Source organism: Stomoxys calcitrans, chromosome 1 (assembly GCF_963082655.1).
Source record: "Stomoxys calcitrans chromosome 1, idStoCalc2.1, whole genome shotgun sequence".
NCBI lineage: Eukaryota > Metazoa > Arthropoda > Insecta > Diptera > Muscidae > Stomoxys > Stomoxys calcitrans.
The window spans coordinates 271,567,507-271,585,420 of record NC_081552.1 but is presented as its reverse complement, the minus strand read 5'-3'; the positions used below and the strand labels follow the sequence as shown (position 1 = coordinate 271,585,420).

The following is a 17,914-nucleotide window of genomic DNA, read 5'->3' as shown; positions in this document are numbered from 1 at the left end:
TGATGACTGGTCGTGCTGAGTCATGGTATTGGCTGTTTCAAAAGACACACAGGTTTCATAATTGGGACGATTTGAAGCATAGCTTACTTAGCCAATACCAATCCTCTCGTTCTAATTTTGAGATTTTGACCGATTTAGCCCAACGTAAACAAGACATGAATGAATCAATCGATACTTTTTTCCATGTCATGGGGCAAATCAGGGCCAAATTAGTGCAGCCCATATCTGAGTTCGACATGATAAAGATCATGAAGAAGAATGTGAGGGAAAGTATTGGCAGGATCGTTTACCCAATACAGGTCTCATCTGTCGAACAGCTCAGAATGGAATGCAATGAGGCGGAGAAGAATTTCCCCAGACGCGATAACAGGAATGTACAACCTTCTATGCGTCCCACTAGACATGTCAATGATATTTACATGGATATAACTGAGACGGGGTCTGAGGATGATTATGACGAGCCCAGGGTGCAGGAGGTGGCTGCCGTCCATTATGAAAGGAATTCCAGGGCACCTATGACATGTTGGAACTGTCGCCAACAAGGACACTCTTTTCGAGATTGTGAAGAGGCGGTTAGGACCTTGTTCTGTTATAAGTGTGGTAACCCTGGTACGACAACACCAAGGTGTAATGTTTGCCAGCAGGGAAACAGGAACAAGGGCGTGGAAAATTCAGGGGGACCACGTCCGTTAGAGAACCCCTTCAGAAAGTGATTGGGGAGAAATCTAACCCTTCATATAAAATAGATATTACTAAGAGAGTGTTAACGTCGAATAAGAAGATTGTCCGTCCTGATACTAGACATTATGTACCTATAGAGATAAGGCAAGAAAATTATGATAGAGTAAGAGAAAGAATATTTGGAGAAAGCGATAATAAAGATGAGACAATCAAAATTATACCCAAGGTACGGCAAAAGTTTAAGAAAAAGAGAAAGGAGATGAAAATTTTGCTGGAAGCCATTTGTAGAGCGAGTGACCAATCAGATCCTAGAGTATATGCCGAAGTCAAATTGCAAGATATTAATGTAAGAGGATTGCTAGATACTGGAGCCTCAGTGAGTATTCTAGGAAAAGGTTGTAGGGAATTGATGGACAAATTGGAAATGTCGTTTAGACCAATATTTTCCCAAGCGAAAACCGCTGGAGGCCAGGTCCATACAATTTTAGGCAAGGTTCAGCTAGGAATACAGTACAAAGATCAGATTAAAGGGATGGATTTTTATTTATGCCCTGATCTAGAGCAACAATTGTACCTTGGAATAGATTTTTGGAGATTGTTTGGATTGGCTCCTGATATCATTGATGTTAATGAATGCAATATTGAGAAGATAGTTAAAGATATGGTAGATGAAGATGAGAAATATAAATTGAACCCGCATGAATTGACTCCAATACAGCTAGAGAAATTGCAGAAAGCGATTCAAAGCTTTGATACTTTTGAAGATAAAGGTTTAGGCAAAACTCATTTAGAAAGACATACGATCACCTTAGTTGATGGCGCGGTTCCCGTAAAGGACCGTCACTATCCGATCTCACCAGCAGTACAGGCCATAGTATACGAGGAGATTGATAACATGCTCAGGCTAGGGGTGATAGAAGAGAGTGAAAGTCCTTGGAGCAACAGAACTACGGTCGTTAGGAAGCCAGGGAAGAACCGATTCTGCCTAGATGCCCGAAAATTGAACAAATTGACGGTGAAGGACGCGTACCCGCTCCAAAATATAGACGGCATCTTGAGCAGAATCGATGAAACTTACTACATAAGCAGTGTGGACTTGAAATTTGCCTTTTGGCAGATCGAACTCGATGCCGAAAGCAAGGCTTACACCGCATTTACAGTGCCAGGGCGTCCCCTGTATCAATTTAGGGTGATGCCATTCGGTCTCTGTAATGCGGCACAACGCTTATGCAGGTTGATGGACCGTGTAGTACCTCAGCACCTGAAGGAGAATGTGTTCATCTACTTGGATGATTTGTTGGTGATTTCCAGCGACTTTGATGAACACATCCGATTGTTAGAGGAAGTTGCGAAATGCCTGAGGGATGCCAACCTTACGATCGGCTTGAAAAAGTCGCAGTTTTGCTTTCGCGAATTGAAGTACTTGGGGTTCATCATCGGCGACGGTAAATTAAAGACTGATCCGGATAAAATTAAGGCCATTCGAGAGATAAAGGTACCCCGAAACCCACGGGAAGTTAGAAGCTTCCTGGGAACCGCTGGGTGGTACAGGCGCTTTATTAAAGACTTTGCCTCAATTTCGGCCCCACTCACGGATACATTGAAGAAGGCGAAGAAGTTTGGGATGACAAATGAGGCTATACAATCATTTGAGGGTCTTAAGCGAGCCTTAACCTCGGCGCCTGTACTACGCCACGCTGATTTCTCGAAGCGGTTCTTCATACAGTGTGATGCCAGTGAGTATGGGATAGGAGCGGTGCTGTTCCAGTTGAATGACCGGGGAGAGGAACACCCCATTGCCTTTTATTCACAGAAGATGAATACCTGTCAGCGCAATTATAGTGTGACAGAGAAAGAATGTTTGGCTGCGGTTATGGCGATTAAGAAGTTCCGGCCATACGTGGAGATGATGCCTTTTACTGTCATCACAGACCACGCCTCTCTCAAATGGTTAATGTCATTGAAAGATTTAACAGGAAGATTGGCTCGTTGGTCTTTACAATTGCAAGCATTTGATTTTGATATTGAGCACCGCAAAGGATCTGACAATGTTGTCGCCGACATGTTGTCTAGAGCCCCCACCTCCATGGACATTGAGGAGATCACAAGAGACGATTTATTGGATTTCGAGACGAATGAGTTTGAGAGTGAAGAATACTTGGACTTGATCCGGAACATAACAGCTAACCAGGATAGGTTACCCGACCTCAAGGTTGATAAAGGCATGGTATTCAAAAGGACCCTATTTGATCAGGAACTGGAGGAGGAATTCATATGGAAACTTTGGTTGCCAACTAGCCTCACTCATGAAATCATCGAAAAAGCACATAAATCTCTCACTTGCGCTCATGGTGGAGTGGCCAAGACCCTGGAACGGGTTAAACGATTTTTCTATTGGCCTCGGATGACGTTACAAGTTCGACAATATGTGAAGAATTGCCAAAGCTGCCAAGAGGCCAAATCATCTAATCGGAATATGATGCCCGGGATAGGTCAGGAGGTAGTAACTGAAAGACCTTTCCAGAAATTATACATTGACTTTTTGGGAAAATACCCCCGCTCCAAGAGAGGTAATGCCTACATCTTTATTGTTGTGGATCACTTCTCCAAATTTACCCTTCTTAAGGCCATGAAGGGGGCCACAGCCACAAACGTGATAAAATTTCTGATTGAAGAAGTTTTTCACAAATTTGGGGTGCCTGAAGTGATCCACAGCGATAATGGCGTACAATTCATTTCGAAAGCCTTTCAGGAGATGACGAGTGCTTATAAGATCACCCATTTGAGAACTGCGGTATATTCGCCACAATCCAACGCTTCAGAGAGGGTTAATCAATCGGTAATTACGGCGATCAGGACCTATCTGGCTGAAGATCACAGAGACTGGGACGCCTACCTCTCTGAAATTGAATGCGCGTTGAGGACATCAGTGCATTCGGCCACCGGTGTAACGCCTTTCTTCGCACTATTTGGATACCACATGTTTTCAAATGGGGCGGATTACAAGCTGGCCCGTAAATTGATGTCGATGTCTGATCATGAGGTGGAGGATTTGACAAGACCAGACAGGTTGGAGGTGATCAGATCCCGGATCGGCGATAACTTGCACAAGGCATACCAACGGAGCGCCGAAAGATATGACAGAAGGGCTCGTTGCGTTAAGTTTATACCCGGCCAGGAGGTATATAGGCGGAATATCGTGCAATCAGACTTTTCAAAGAATATAAATGCAAAATTTTGCAAGAAATTTTTGAAATGTCGGATTGTAAGACCTGTTGGCGAGAATATGTATGAGTTGGAGACGATTCAGGGCAGGCCAATAGGCATTTATCACGTAAAAGATATTAAAATGTAGTGCAATATAGAATTAGAATATGATTTTTCTCTCAGTGCAATATTAGGATAAGTTATACGGTTGTGCTTGTCCTAGTATAAGAGACATCTAAATCTATAGTGCAATATATGTATATATCTGTGATATCTGTGTTGTGTCGTGATTATTTTTTTTATTCACCCTTTTATGTTATTGTAATTATACACCGCCGTTCGTAATTTTACAATTTTTTTGTGATTATACAGTTGTTTTTTGTGATTATACACCCCTTTTTTTTTGTGATTATACAGCCACTTTATGTCTATTATACACCTCTTTTGTGATTATACAGCCACTTTCTTTTAATTATACACCTTTTTTTTATTATACAACCATTTTCTTTTCATTATGCATCTTTCATGTGATTATACCTTCTTGACCAGTCCACATTGATTGCTATCTTGACTTGACCTCGAGCTTAATTATTCATAAAAAGTTAACTTCTAACTATTAGACCTTCATGGATTTGTCTTCTTTTTTCCCGCGGTGTATTTTTTTTATGTACTTGCCGTGTGAGTAAATGCATTTTGATCTTACATACCTGGATACGTCGACGATCGTGGTTTTGGACGTCTGGAAGAAAGGCCACACCTGGAAAGAGGAAACAGACACAAAGTATCGGTTTCTATTAAAGATGCACAGTGTACTTCCCTAATGGTGGACTGCGGTATTGCCCGGCTGGATCTCAGGGTGTGGGAGTTCCCCACGTTGGGTCCTTTTTGCCACAAACCCGCGTTTGAGCTTGCCACACGCACACCATTCCTGACTTCTTGCCATCGTCAGGCCTGGAGTTTTGTTGCGTGGCCGCACCCAGGACATTTCCACCTGCCACATGCAAGAAAAAAATTTTGCGTGGAAGGGCCTTAAGGGTGGGCCTTTACGCCTTCGTGGCGGCCTCAAAACCACGCTTTATTCCCAGCCCCTATTTTTTTTTTGGTCGCTGGAGGGGTCTGGGGGAACTACTTGGACACCCGAGCAGCTGGACCACAAAGTATAGCGTTGGAGGTCCGCCGTGTCCAAATTTATTGTCGCTGTATGGATGTGGTGAGGCTGATATATATATGTCCATGGAGCCAAGTGGTCTTGCCGTTCGGGGCAATTCTGAGGGTAAAATATCCATACCCGTGGGATGTTTTATCCTCACAATCGCAATGGAACGACTGGGACACTTGGATCCACTTTGACATGCTTTTATTTAGTGCCTTTGTTAGGGCATGTTTGCTTGATTTTTTTTATGCGCTTATGGCGAGAGGTATTGGTTCTTGTCTGCCGTATTATGATTACCTCCCCGCCATGCGCTTATTGTGATGTATGTATGTTCTACGCATGCCATTGAGTGAACATTACCACCGTCAAACGTGTGAAATGAAAAATCTTGTCCAAGGAAGTTTCGAATTCACAAATATGGTCAGCAGGTGGTGTCCACTCAATTCCATGCGTAGAAAGTGTGCCTGGAAAGGAGAAAGGGAGATATTAGTAGGAATAGATTAATAGAATAGAAGCAATGGTTTATACTCCCTGACGGCTGCGTTTTAATGAGAGAGTCCACGTTGACATTTGGCAATTTGACAGCGGCACGGCATTATCGGCCAATGTTGCCACTCATTACTACTCGTAGTAAATTGTTGGTAGTTAGTAGGATCCGTAGAGTACGGTTGATAATGACGTGTAGTAGGTTGATTCATTCATAAATTCGGCGGTTATAAGAGAGAATTATTTGAAATCGAGGCGAATTATTAGAAAAGGCCAAATATAATAATAATATTGAGAATATTTAGTAGAAATGTCGGACAGCGTCCAATATGTCGGCTCGGGAAAAATCGCCATTGAATCAACTCCGGCCTATAAAAGGGCACAGAAGGGGGAAAAACGCCATGAGTTTGTGAAAAAGTGGTGCTGAGCAGGCACGTATCATAGAGTGTCGAAGTAAGTGTTACAAGAAAAAAGGTGAAGGTGTTAATAGGACATAGAATAAAGGTTAACATCCTTTTTTTTTGTGATTAAGGTTATAAGACCGGAAAATAGCGTTGTATGTCAGAAGAATATCCATCTTTGTGTTTTATTGGCAAAATCGCCTAAATAGAAAAGAGGTGCTGGATTGGATTGTGCTATACACCCCTGTGCGTCCATAATAAGGGAAAAGGATCCATATTACTGTGACCGTTAGTGAAATTCACAAGGTAGGATCATTCCTCTTAGTGCATATATAGTACGGTCAACAATTTATTAAGGAAAGTGGAATAAAGGAGTCCGTCTTTCCTGGTGTCCGCCATTACCGACACCATTCAGTGGAGGAACTCCATCTGTCAGCCACTGGCGTCACCACTTTTGGATTTTTAAATAAAGTGGTTGAATCACCAATACAGCGTTGTCCGTGAGAGCAAAAGCTCAGCACCACAACAAAATTGAAATTCCCAAAAGTCTAAGCCTTTTGTTGTTTTAACCATCTGTATTTTGTGGCCATCCACATATATTTATGTTTGGCTCCAGTTATGTGTTTCTCTTGATGAACGCATAGATATCATTTTTTTTTTGTGTGTGTGTTTGGATTCTGGCTTTTTATGCCCACCACTATATTCGCACACCAACACAAGCGTCGACGTCCAACTATAAGACGATATTTTTAATTTTTGGCCGCATCATACCATCAAGATTGTCTCGCATGCTACATACATTGACGAGACTGCTGCGGCATAATTTTGGCACTTAACAAAACGAACAAGCCACACAACAAAAAGAGCCACAACGATCATTATGACCAATATCATTAGAATTTAAGTTATATATTTATATTCATGTTATTTTTAGGTTCAAATTTAAGTTTCTTTGATTTATTTATTTAATTTATTGATTTACATATTTTTACCCTTTTTTTTTTAATTTTGATTTTTGTTTTAACATACCTTTTTTTTACACTGAAAGAATTTTGTGATAGGGCCCCCAAAGATTTTTTTTTTGGTTTTAAATATACATAATCATTAGTTTCCCTTTTGTGTGAAACGGATTAATACTTACCCTTAGAACTTACCTAAGCGAGCTCCTTTAGGCCAGGTTAGGGGGAATTTTGATTAAAAGGCTTTAGTTTGACTAATTAGTCAGAAATAATTTATTAAGAATTTGAGGGTTCTAAAATCGTTACGTTTCAGGTCGACAAGACCATTCGTTTTGCTTATTATCATTTTTATTAAACTTTGATTCCTTGACAAAACAAACTAAGTAAAGATACCAAATAGATTTTAGGAAAATAACGTATACTGGTGTTAGTGTTAGTTTTATATTAATAAATATGTTTATATCTTGAATGTTTAAAACTGAAAGTATGATGCGTTAAAGTTAATTGTTGAGGGGAATGTAAAGTGGTAAGTTAGGTGATGTGGGCGGGTTCGTGGGGTCACATGAATATGATGGAATGTTGACCAAGGTAGGGCGGGCGGCCGGAGGTCATAGGACGATCTCCCAAAACAAATGGAATGTGAAAGTTCAGGTGTAAGTAACGTTTTTTTTTTGTGTTTGAATGTATATCGTTTTTTTTTTTATTGTCTACGGGCCTAGGGCGAGGATATAGGGTTGGGACCTCCCCAGAGATGTCGACGAAGCTAGCCGGTGCCCGGAAAATATCCCCAAGCTGCAATAGGCACACGTAACACGCCGCTCCATTCAGCTGAACATCATCATCAACAATCCAGATCTATTGTTCCTTTAATATACCCCAGAATGCGCATAGCACCTTTCCAATGGTTCTCGTCGTAGAAGTTGTTGAATAGACATAAAAAATTAACAGATCAATACCCGAACGTGCATTTACATCTAAATATTGGGTTGCCCAAAAAGTAATTGCGGATTTTTTAAAAGAAAGTAAATGCATTTTTAATAATACTTTGAATGAACTTTAATCAAATATACTTTTTTTACACTTTTTTTTCTAAAGCAAGCTAAAAGTAACAGCTGATAACTGACAGAAGAAAGAATGCAATTACAAAGTCACAAGCTGTGAAAAAATTTGTCAACGCCGACTATATGAAAAATCCGCAATTACTTTTTGGCCAACCCAATACATTAAACCTCCAATTAGGTTATTGTAAGGACATTTGCGCATATAGTCCTTATAACGATTTTCTGACTTGCGACTTTTATACAATTTGCAGAAAATGATTTTTAGTTGAACGTAGAAAAATTGCCAAACGCTTCTATCTAGTGGGGTTTTCTTTGCTTTCCAATAGAATTTCGAGAATTTCGCCTATCCTATCTGTGTGAACCGCCAGATGTTCCCATGACTTAATGATTGGATCAACTTCTTGGATTCATTCAAATCCCAGTAGACGTAGTCGGAGAAACAACATTTTAAATAAAATCAATTAAATTTAATTAATTCATTAAAAGAAAATAATAAATTATTAGTTAGGGGTAGATCGAATCTGAATAGTTTTTCAAAAAAGGTTCTGCTTTTCACATGCCGAAATATTTGTTCTACTTTACTCTTAAACTATCTCAAGGCATAAACGTCGACTGGAATGAATACAACCATTACCACAAAAATATTAATCCTGAAAGGCTACATTCGCAATATCCCCCCGAAAGTTCGAGCTCATCTATTGAAAAATGTGTCCGGCTAAGACTAGAACACACCTACTTAATACACCGTCATATTTTCAACCAACGCAGTGCAGAGGAATGTCCACTATCTGAAGCTGAGACTATAAGCATAAAACATATACAGCCCTATTCTGAATAACAATTCCCTGGGAGTTTATTCCCTACTCCCTTTTCCCCTCTTCTGAATAAGAATTTACTGTGAGCTTTTTCCCTAATCCCTTTTCCCTTATTCTAAACAAACTTCGAAAAAGGGAAATCTCTCCCAGGGAATAAAGTAGCTATTCTGAATCGATATAAAAGGGAGAATGAGTCGATAAAACTTGGGAAAAATTCCCCCAAACAAATGAAAGGGAGTTAGGATAAAAAATTATGAATTTTATTGTTTTTATAAAAAAAATGGTACCACTTTATTACTTACGAACAATTTAAAGTGTGTGGAAATTAATTTTCACTTTTTCATCAAAATCAAGTAAAAATTTTCTTAGGTTCTCCCGGTTTAAATATGTCATGTATCCACATAGAAGAGAAGTTTTTCTCAAGTTTTTCAATTTTATTGACACTTGGTTCCGAGTCGGATACTAAAAGGAGGTCCCTTATCGTTGAGCTTAAAGTAGAATCGGACGGCACTCCATGATGTGCAAGAAGTCTGTGCCCTTTTCTTAATGGAATGTTTGTGGGCAATTATTCAAAGATGCTTGGCGCCACATTTGGCAGCATTTACTCCACAGGAGTAGGAATAAATCCACAAGTCGCTTTCGGCAGCATTATGTCCAGCAGCCGTCCTAACCACTATGAAAAGCGGTCGCCGCCCGGAAATGTCGATTAGATCTTCGAGTTCTAGCTCTATAAAAGTAGGCCTTTAGATAAATCGGCGCATCAAACAGACCACCACAGCACTAACGGCGACGAAGGAGAAGCAACCGCAAATATTACGATTCAACCTCGTTAACTCCTTTTGGCAAGGCTAAACGCCAACATGCAGGATGTGTGCCCCGCATGCAGCCAGGGACAACATGACACAATCAATTTATCTCTTCACCAGACCACTCCGGAAACATTTAATTTAGCCAACGATTGTTTGGATGAAGACGGAAAGTTGTTATCACAACACAGAAATATGATGACAAGCTGTAGGCCATAATTGTGCATTATTAAAATATAAAAATTAAAATAAACACTACAAAAGCAACACTAAAATGTTTGTAAACTTCTTTAGCAACCGTTATAACTTATTTTTGCTTATTTTTCCATTTTATGTTCCTTTTTCCAAAAAATAACAATCAAATGTTTAGCCAAAATAAAACAGCTGAAGCAAAACTGCTGTTTTCGAAAATTCGAAATTCCCTCTCCCATATTTTTCTCTCCCCATTCAATCAGAATAGGAGGAATTTATTCGAGGAGAAAGTTATTCCCAGAAAGTTTTCAGAATTGCGCTGATAGTTTTCAATTGTAGATGTGTTAAAGCAGCCCAACTTGTACTTTTCGGAAAAATTTGTCTACCAGACAAACTTCGAAATATCAATGCAGTAGAATCTCTCCTGAAATACTGTAACATATATCGCCCTACATAATATACAGTTATAAAAGAGATTAGGTCGAAAATCTTTGTTGTAAGATCCTAGTAACTTTTGTATTAATTATCATAATTTATTATGATTCAAAATTTTTTAAATAATAATAAAATTATATCTTGAAGTTATACCCCAAATTAAGGGTACTTACAAGAGCTTTCAGAATCATACACATACAAATTTCAATATGAGCTCCTTTTCTTTTTGTTTGACGATTGAAAGTGTAGTCCATTTTTAAAGCTTTTTCGTTTAAAAAAATTTTTTTTCAATCAAATCGGTGGGGTGGATCTAATGATATGTGCAATTGAGGTGAACTATAACCCAGAATAGCACATCCTACATTACAACAAGTAAAAGCGTGCCAAATTCGACCGGGCCGAATCTTATATACCCTCCACCATGGATCGCATTTGTCGAGTTCTTTTCCCGGCATCTCTTCTTAGGCAAAAAAGGATATAAGAAAAGATTTGCTCTGCTATTAGAGCGATATTAATATATGGTCCGGTTTGGACAACAATAAAATTATATGTTGGAGACCTGTGTAAAATGTCAGCCAATTCGAATAAGAATTGCGCCCTTTGGGGGCTCAAGAAGTAAAATAGAGAGATCGATTTATATGGAGCTGTATCGGGCTATAGACCGATTCAGGCCATAATAAACACGTATGTTGATGGTCATAAGAGGATCCGTCGTACAAAATTTCAGCCAAATCGGATAATAATTGCGATCTCTAGAGGCTCAAGAAGTCAACATCCCAGATCGGTTTATATGGCAGCTATATCAGGTTACGAACCGATTTGAACCATACTTGGCACAGTTGTTGGATATCATAACAAAATACTCCGTTCAAAAATTCATTCTAATCGGATAAGAATTGCGCCCTCTAGAGGCTCAAGAAGTCAAGACCCAAGATCGGTTTATATGGCAGCTATATCAGGTTATGGACCGATTTGAACCATACTTGGCACAGTTGTTGTATGTTATAACAAAACACGTCGCGCAAAATTTCATTCCAATCGGATAAGAATTGCGCACTCTAGAGACTCAAGAAGTCAAAACCCAAGATCGGTTTATATGGCAGCTATATCAGGTTATGGACCGATTTGAACCATACTTGGAACAGTTATTGGATATCATAACAAAATACTACGTACAAAATTTCAGTCAAATCGGATAAGAATTGAGCCCTCTAGAGGCTCAAGAAGTCAAGACCCAAGATCGGTTTATATGGCAGCTATATCAAAACATGGACCGATATGGCCCATTTAAAATACCAACCGACCTACACTAATAAGAAGTATTTGTGCAAAATTTCAAGCGGCTAGCTTTACTCCTTCGGAAGTTAGCGTGCTTTCGACAGACAGACGGACGGACGGACGGACATGGCTAGATCGACATAAAATGTCACGACGATCAAGAATATATATACTTTATGGGACTTATACTCAGGCGAATATTTCGAGTAGTTACAAACAGAATGACGAAATTAGTATACCCCCCATCCTATGGTGAAGGGTATAAAAAGGGTGGCCATTTAAGCATTTTCTGAAAGCTTATACCCGCTGCTACAAACCGATCAGTTTTCTAGTTTCAAAGTTATAAAGGCTTTACAAATAAAACGCTGAAATAGTTTTTTAGAGATAGATTTAGAGATTTTTACACCGAGTTTAGTAAAATGGAATTTAGAGTAGACACTGTTTCAAATTTTTTCGAAATCGGATAAAAAATGCTCCCTTTATGGGCAGCTATATCCAAATATTGTTCGATCTGGGGTGTAGAGGCCTTTCAACAATCACTGCTTCAAAATTTATCGAAATCGGGTAATAAATGCACATTTTTTGCCCTGATACAATATAATATAGGGAGACAGCCTACAGCTCGACAGCTATATCCAAATATTGTCCGATCTGCACCACATTTCTCAGGGATAGGGTCTACCAAACTCACTGTGTCAAATTTCAGCCAAATCGGATGAAAAATACGCAAATTATTTGCCTCAAGACTTTAAATTGGGAGATCGGTCCGATTTTATGAGATGAGACAGTAAGGCTTATACACAAAGAATAAGCAATTATCAAAAGTGTTTACAAAGTGTTTTCAATTACCAAAATATCTGGAAAATTATAAATATCGAAAATAGGTATTAATTGGGTAAATATGCACGCATTGCAAATTTTGCCGCTAGAATCCCATCTCTAGGCATTTCCAATATTTCATTCCAATGCACATTCGGCATGACATTTAGCTATGTAAATCGTATCTTCTTCCAAACTGGATGTATCACTGTGAACTATTCTAACAATATATTGGGTTGCCCAAAAAGTAATTGCGGTTTTTTCATATAGTCGGCGTTGACAAATTTTTTCACAGCTTGTGACTCTGTAATTGCATTCTTTCTTCTGTCAGTTATCAGCTGTTACTTTTAGCTTGCTTTAGAAAAAAGTGTAAAAATAGTATATTTGATTAAAGTTCATTCAAAGTTTTATTAAAAATGCATTTACTTTCTTTTAAAAAATCCGCAATTACTTTTTGGGCAACCCTACATACTTAAAAGTAACTGTTTTAGGCACTTTTTTTCATCACAATGAATGCTGCCCCCCAGTTGTGTTTTTATTTTTCGTTTTACTATACGATTTCCAATACTTGATTTTAGTTATAATTCCTATTTTATATATAAATAATTCTGCTTTTACTTAAATTTAAAATGAACCGTACCACATTTACTAATACAAAGTGTATAAATGCAAACATAAAATAACTCAAAGTGAAATAACTTGTTAATATTCTCCCCAAAATGCTTTGTACTGTGTAAAAATTTCACAATGATATTCTTTTTTTAATATTTGCTTTAATTTATTTTTTTATTTTGCTTTTCGAAATGCTTTTTCTGCGAAATCGACTTTTTTGAGTTATGCCACTCTTCAAGTATATGAACGATATGTATGTACTATATATATAGTACATACCAAGGTACGGCCTTTGAAGTCTCCACATCTACAGGGGTCTGACGATCGCCTCCTTAACCAAAAGAGGAAAAAGCGTCATAGTTCGTGTGTGGTATCCTCTGGCTTTCATTCGCAATTGCCTACAAATTTTCAAAATAGGAGAACATTGGAGAATTTTGTTTTGTTCGGAAATTTAAAAGTTTAATTTTCATGCAGACTGCTCTGCAGCATCTTTCTCGTCGACATAATTTTTCTGGACTAACGAAGTCTTTTATTTGCTTTGTTCGCCAGCGCAAAGAGGGCAGGTTCTTCAGCTGTTTGGTTTCATGCCAACGACAATTTCGCTATCAGTTGACCTCTAATGCATTGGGTAAGAGGTGCCCAGGTGTTATAGGACAAGTGAGCAGTATATTCGTCATATTACCCACCAACAAAAAAAGAAGAAGTTAGGTTTATAACTGAAATTTCCAATTGAAAAGCAAGTGATACAAGAGCAGACCTTTGTTTTTGTTTTGTATATTAATTAATTCATATTTGTCCCAAACGCAGTAAACATTATTTTTTATATTTTTCTTTCGCTAATTATGTGAAATAGAGCACGCGTTACATTGTTCTCTTTTCTGTCACCTTTTGTATGCAGAAACAAGAAAACATTTTCAGAAAATATTATTTCAGTCCTTTAACCTTTTATTTTCGAGTTTCGAGTAGAATATTTATGGTGGCATGTTTCGAAATAGTATTGAATTTGCCTTCATCTCTAATACTTATTTGAGAATATGATTGGAGTGTGTATCTAACTGCGAATGAAAAATCCCCAATTATCAATATGCAGGTGGTAAAAACTCTCGAGGAATTCGAGTTTCATCCTATGACCCGGACGATTTGAATCAAGGCAGTGTGAATGTTAACGCCAACCAACATCCTGTAGCCAACGTCGCATCAAAAACTCTTGGAAACCAACGCAAGTTCATGCCTGGAGGCCAACGTGTGGCAACAATAAGCCAGAACTACAATGAAAAATCAATGTTGTTAAGTAGCGATGATGAATACCAGTAAGAGATATTTTCTATTTTAAAGCTTAAAGTATATATACATAACTATTTTAATCGTAAATCCACATAGTCAAATCTTGTTGTTATATGTACTGTACTTTTTTTAAGTATTGTTTTAAATTTTTAGTTTTAGTCTTCTAGATTAATACACGTAAGACATCTGCATATGAATATTTAAGGCTTTGAAACTAAGTGAACCATATTTTTTATGTAACCCATGATTTTTTTTTAAATAATTTATTGAACATTATAGCTTTCTTATATTAATTGCAATCAGCATTTTTAATAATGACGCCAAGGTGGGAATGGGACATAAAAAAATTTCGTTTTTCTAAGAGAGTATGCGACATGTTGTACTAAGTGTAAGTTGTGACGCACAGCATTACGACCAAAAAATCGCATTGCCCTTTTGGGAGTAAAATATGTCGAAAATGCTGTTTGCGATCTTCCATAGGGCACCAAACAAAAACTATTTCAAAAATAATTAACAAAAATATCTCTTTGCGCTTTCTTTCTTTAGTCTTAAAATCATTTTGAGATTACCTGCAGGGTATTCGTCCAGCAAAAGATCATTAAGTTAAATGCTTCTATTCAAAGAATACCTTTTAAAAAGTTGGCAAACGAGATTAGTGAAATCGAATAGGATGCTTTACAACACCCATAACTAGTGCGTACGGTGTAAAGCACTCGCCTGAGTTGGAAACGGGGCTCTTTATTTTTAAGCATTTTATTATTAACATAGACTTAATATGAAATTATTTAGTTTTCCAATTATAAAACAAAAATATTTTAAGTTCGTGGAAAAATCTTGCGAAATAAATAACACATACAGTGGCTCAGTAAACTTTACGTACACATGTGTCTATCACTTAAAATGGTAATGCCTACACCATAAACATACAGATATTTATTTTTGGAAGGAGTGCGGCGAGTTTATATCGGAGAACGTTACAGTATACAGGGTTTATGCAGGGGATTAAAACGGTGGCCACAGGAAAGCGTATCATTGTGTCACAGGATATGTCCCAATGTCAGATAGGACTATGCCAACCAAAATAATAGGTCGATGGCTTAATATTAACATGCTCCCACGTGCGACGCAAGCAAGTACGAATGAAGTGTTTTTCAGTTTTAAAGCCGTTAGCAGGTCAATGCTAAAAGTTTGTCATTGGTCGAAAATATTCCGCAATTCCGGTCAATTGATATTGAGATCTCTTGCTATATTTCTCAAATCTTTCACCCAAAACGAATTCCTCTCAATTAGGGCTCTCGTTAGCTTCTTTGGCAACCGATTATCATGATAATGTAGCAAAACATTATTAATATATTTCAAATGAAGACCCATCGGATATATATGTGACTTTCTTCAACATTAGTTTCCAACATCAGTACATAATTTGGCGTATTTTTCGGCAACCGTAATATTTTTTTCATAAAGAAGCGTTGAAGTTTGTCTACTTCATAAAAATGTTTGAACCCCCATATTTGAGATGCGTAGCTCTGTATTGCTCTACAAACTGCTGTCAAATTAAATTCAAGTTATTCAATTCAAATTAAGAGCATCTTTAGCCTGCAAGTTTCTCTTTTTCTACATGCTTTTGAAAACTCCCAAATAATTAAATTCAGAGGTAGTTTTGACTTCTTCCCCTATAACACCACTTTTGTAGTGAGCTTTATCTTCCACCTCTTCTAAATATTAACATCTGAGATTTTGACATATTGACTGAAAGGTTCTATCTGTTGCAATAGATTTCCAACTTGTCAATCATTCGTTGCATTGTTTCTATATCATCAGAGATAATGACAATATCAAAAGGAGACTCCCAGTTCAAATAATTTATAAATTAAGGCTTGTCTGGACACATTGTCAAAAGCAGCTGAAAAGTCTACAAAATATGCATAGCCTTTCTTTCTCTCGTCTAGTTTAAGACTTACTATTGCAGACAAGTTGTATATATTATCGTATATGGAATAGCATCGTCTAAATCCTGCTTGAAATTCATTCAAAACATTCTCGGATTCTACCCCCTTCCATAACCGCTTGTTAAGAATCCCCATAATTTTCTTTGCAATACAGTTTGAGAACGCAATTCCTCTGTCATTATTGGGTTGATCACAATCGCCTTTTTTATATATTGGGTATATGATAGTTTTAATAAATGACTCGTCTACGTTTTCACCCTCCAGTATCTTATTATACTTTCTTAACAAAATGTTATGAAAATCTTCCGTTGCATTTACAAAGATCTCATATGGCACTCTGTCCTCGCCCGGAGCTTTGTTGGCTTTCATCTTATGGAGTGTTGCTCTCAACTCAACTATTGATATTGGTTCATCTAAATATTGGTTAAATCTAAAGGGATGTGCACATTGAATAGGGTTAACAACATGTATGGGATTCAATAGGTGCATAAAGTAGTCTTTAAATTCATCTGCCGATACGTTACTGCCAATTTGAAATTTTTGGTTTTTGACTTCCTATATACACCGCCACCATTCTTTAGAATTGTTTACAGTGTGAATCTTTTCAATCATATTGTGAAGATAGTTTTCTTGGCCATTCTTACAAATAATCTTGTAATGTTTTTGATCCTCTAAATATTTGTTTTTTCTTCAGTCTCACCAGTTTTTCTGTGTTTGTTGCATTCTAAATCATAACGCTGTTGTTTCAAGACAAAATTCTTCATAGGAACAATAACTTTGGCTACTGGCGACTTGTACCACTTCCGTAAAATTGCTTAATTTTAAGCATTCCATGTTTTTAATTTTATTTGTCTCAACCGACAATTTATTATGGTATTCCCTTTTCCGGTTATCCATCCAACGAATTTTTGACAAAAGATTCATGTTTTTTGTTTTGGGGGTAACTACTTTTACTCTTATATTTATTAATATGGGTATATGATCCGACCAAGCCCTGTTATCAACCTTAAAAATTCCACATTATTTAGAAGCTCATGACATACTCCGCATTTATCTATAAACGACTCTCCAACTGTACTTATAAAAGTAACGTTTCCAGATTCATCTCCGTTAGTTCTTCTGTTTAGAATTAACATGTTTTTATCAGTCATGAATTCAATTACTTGTCTTCCTTGGCGGTTGATTATTTTGTCTTCTAAATATCTACTTTCTAGACCCGATTGAAATGTTAAAATAAATGAATCATCAATCTCCAGTTTAAACTCTCCAATTCTGGCATTTAAGTCCCCCATTACAATTGGGTTTACAACATCATTATTTAAGAACAGGTTTGAGATACTTTCAAACTTCATGTCCCAACACGCGGCTCTGAAATAGGTCGGCCTCACTAGTGCAATTTGAAGCAGGTTTGCTTCGTCTGTCCTAAACGCATTTTACTCCTAGTATAAGACCTCCTGTTGCTCTTCCACATCTGCTAAAACGCTAAAAAAGCTACATGTGCTATTTTTCTTGATAATTTTTTTGTCTACCCACGCCACTTTGCGTATGTATATAAAAGAAGCGATTTAAATATTTGACTCATTCTTACTTCTTTTCGCAATGGATATGAGTGAAAGGGCATACAAAACCATCTTGATCAATGACCAAGTTATGCTATTAAATAACAATTTAATTCGTATAATTAAAAATATGTTCAACCTATGCATTGTTTACCAATCACTTGGCGTGATTTGACATAGAAAATCGAATTTCTGTGTGAAAAACTATTGAAGCATT

The 17,914-nt window shown here is 37.5% G+C and overlaps 1 protein-coding gene across 5 annotated transcripts in view; it reads left to right on the top strand.

Annotated features, from left to right (window-relative positions):
- Positions 1–14,941, top strand: part of LOC106089723 (transmembrane protein 184B) — a 33,506-nt gene extending 18,565 nt beyond the window's left edge. For 3 of the 5 annotated variants that reach the window (XM_013255683.2, XM_013255680.2, XM_013255685.2), the window contains one exon: positions 13,996–14,941. In XM_013255683.2, the coding sequence (XP_013111137.1) occupies positions 13,996–14,219 (224 nt within the window). In that variant the 3' untranslated portion in view covers positions 14,220–14,941. The remainder of the gene's footprint in view (positions 1–13,995) is intronic. The other 2 variants (XM_013255681.2, XM_013255679.2) reach the window with 2 other exon arrangements.
- The last annotated feature ends 2,973 nt before the right edge of the window (positions 14,942–17,914 follow it).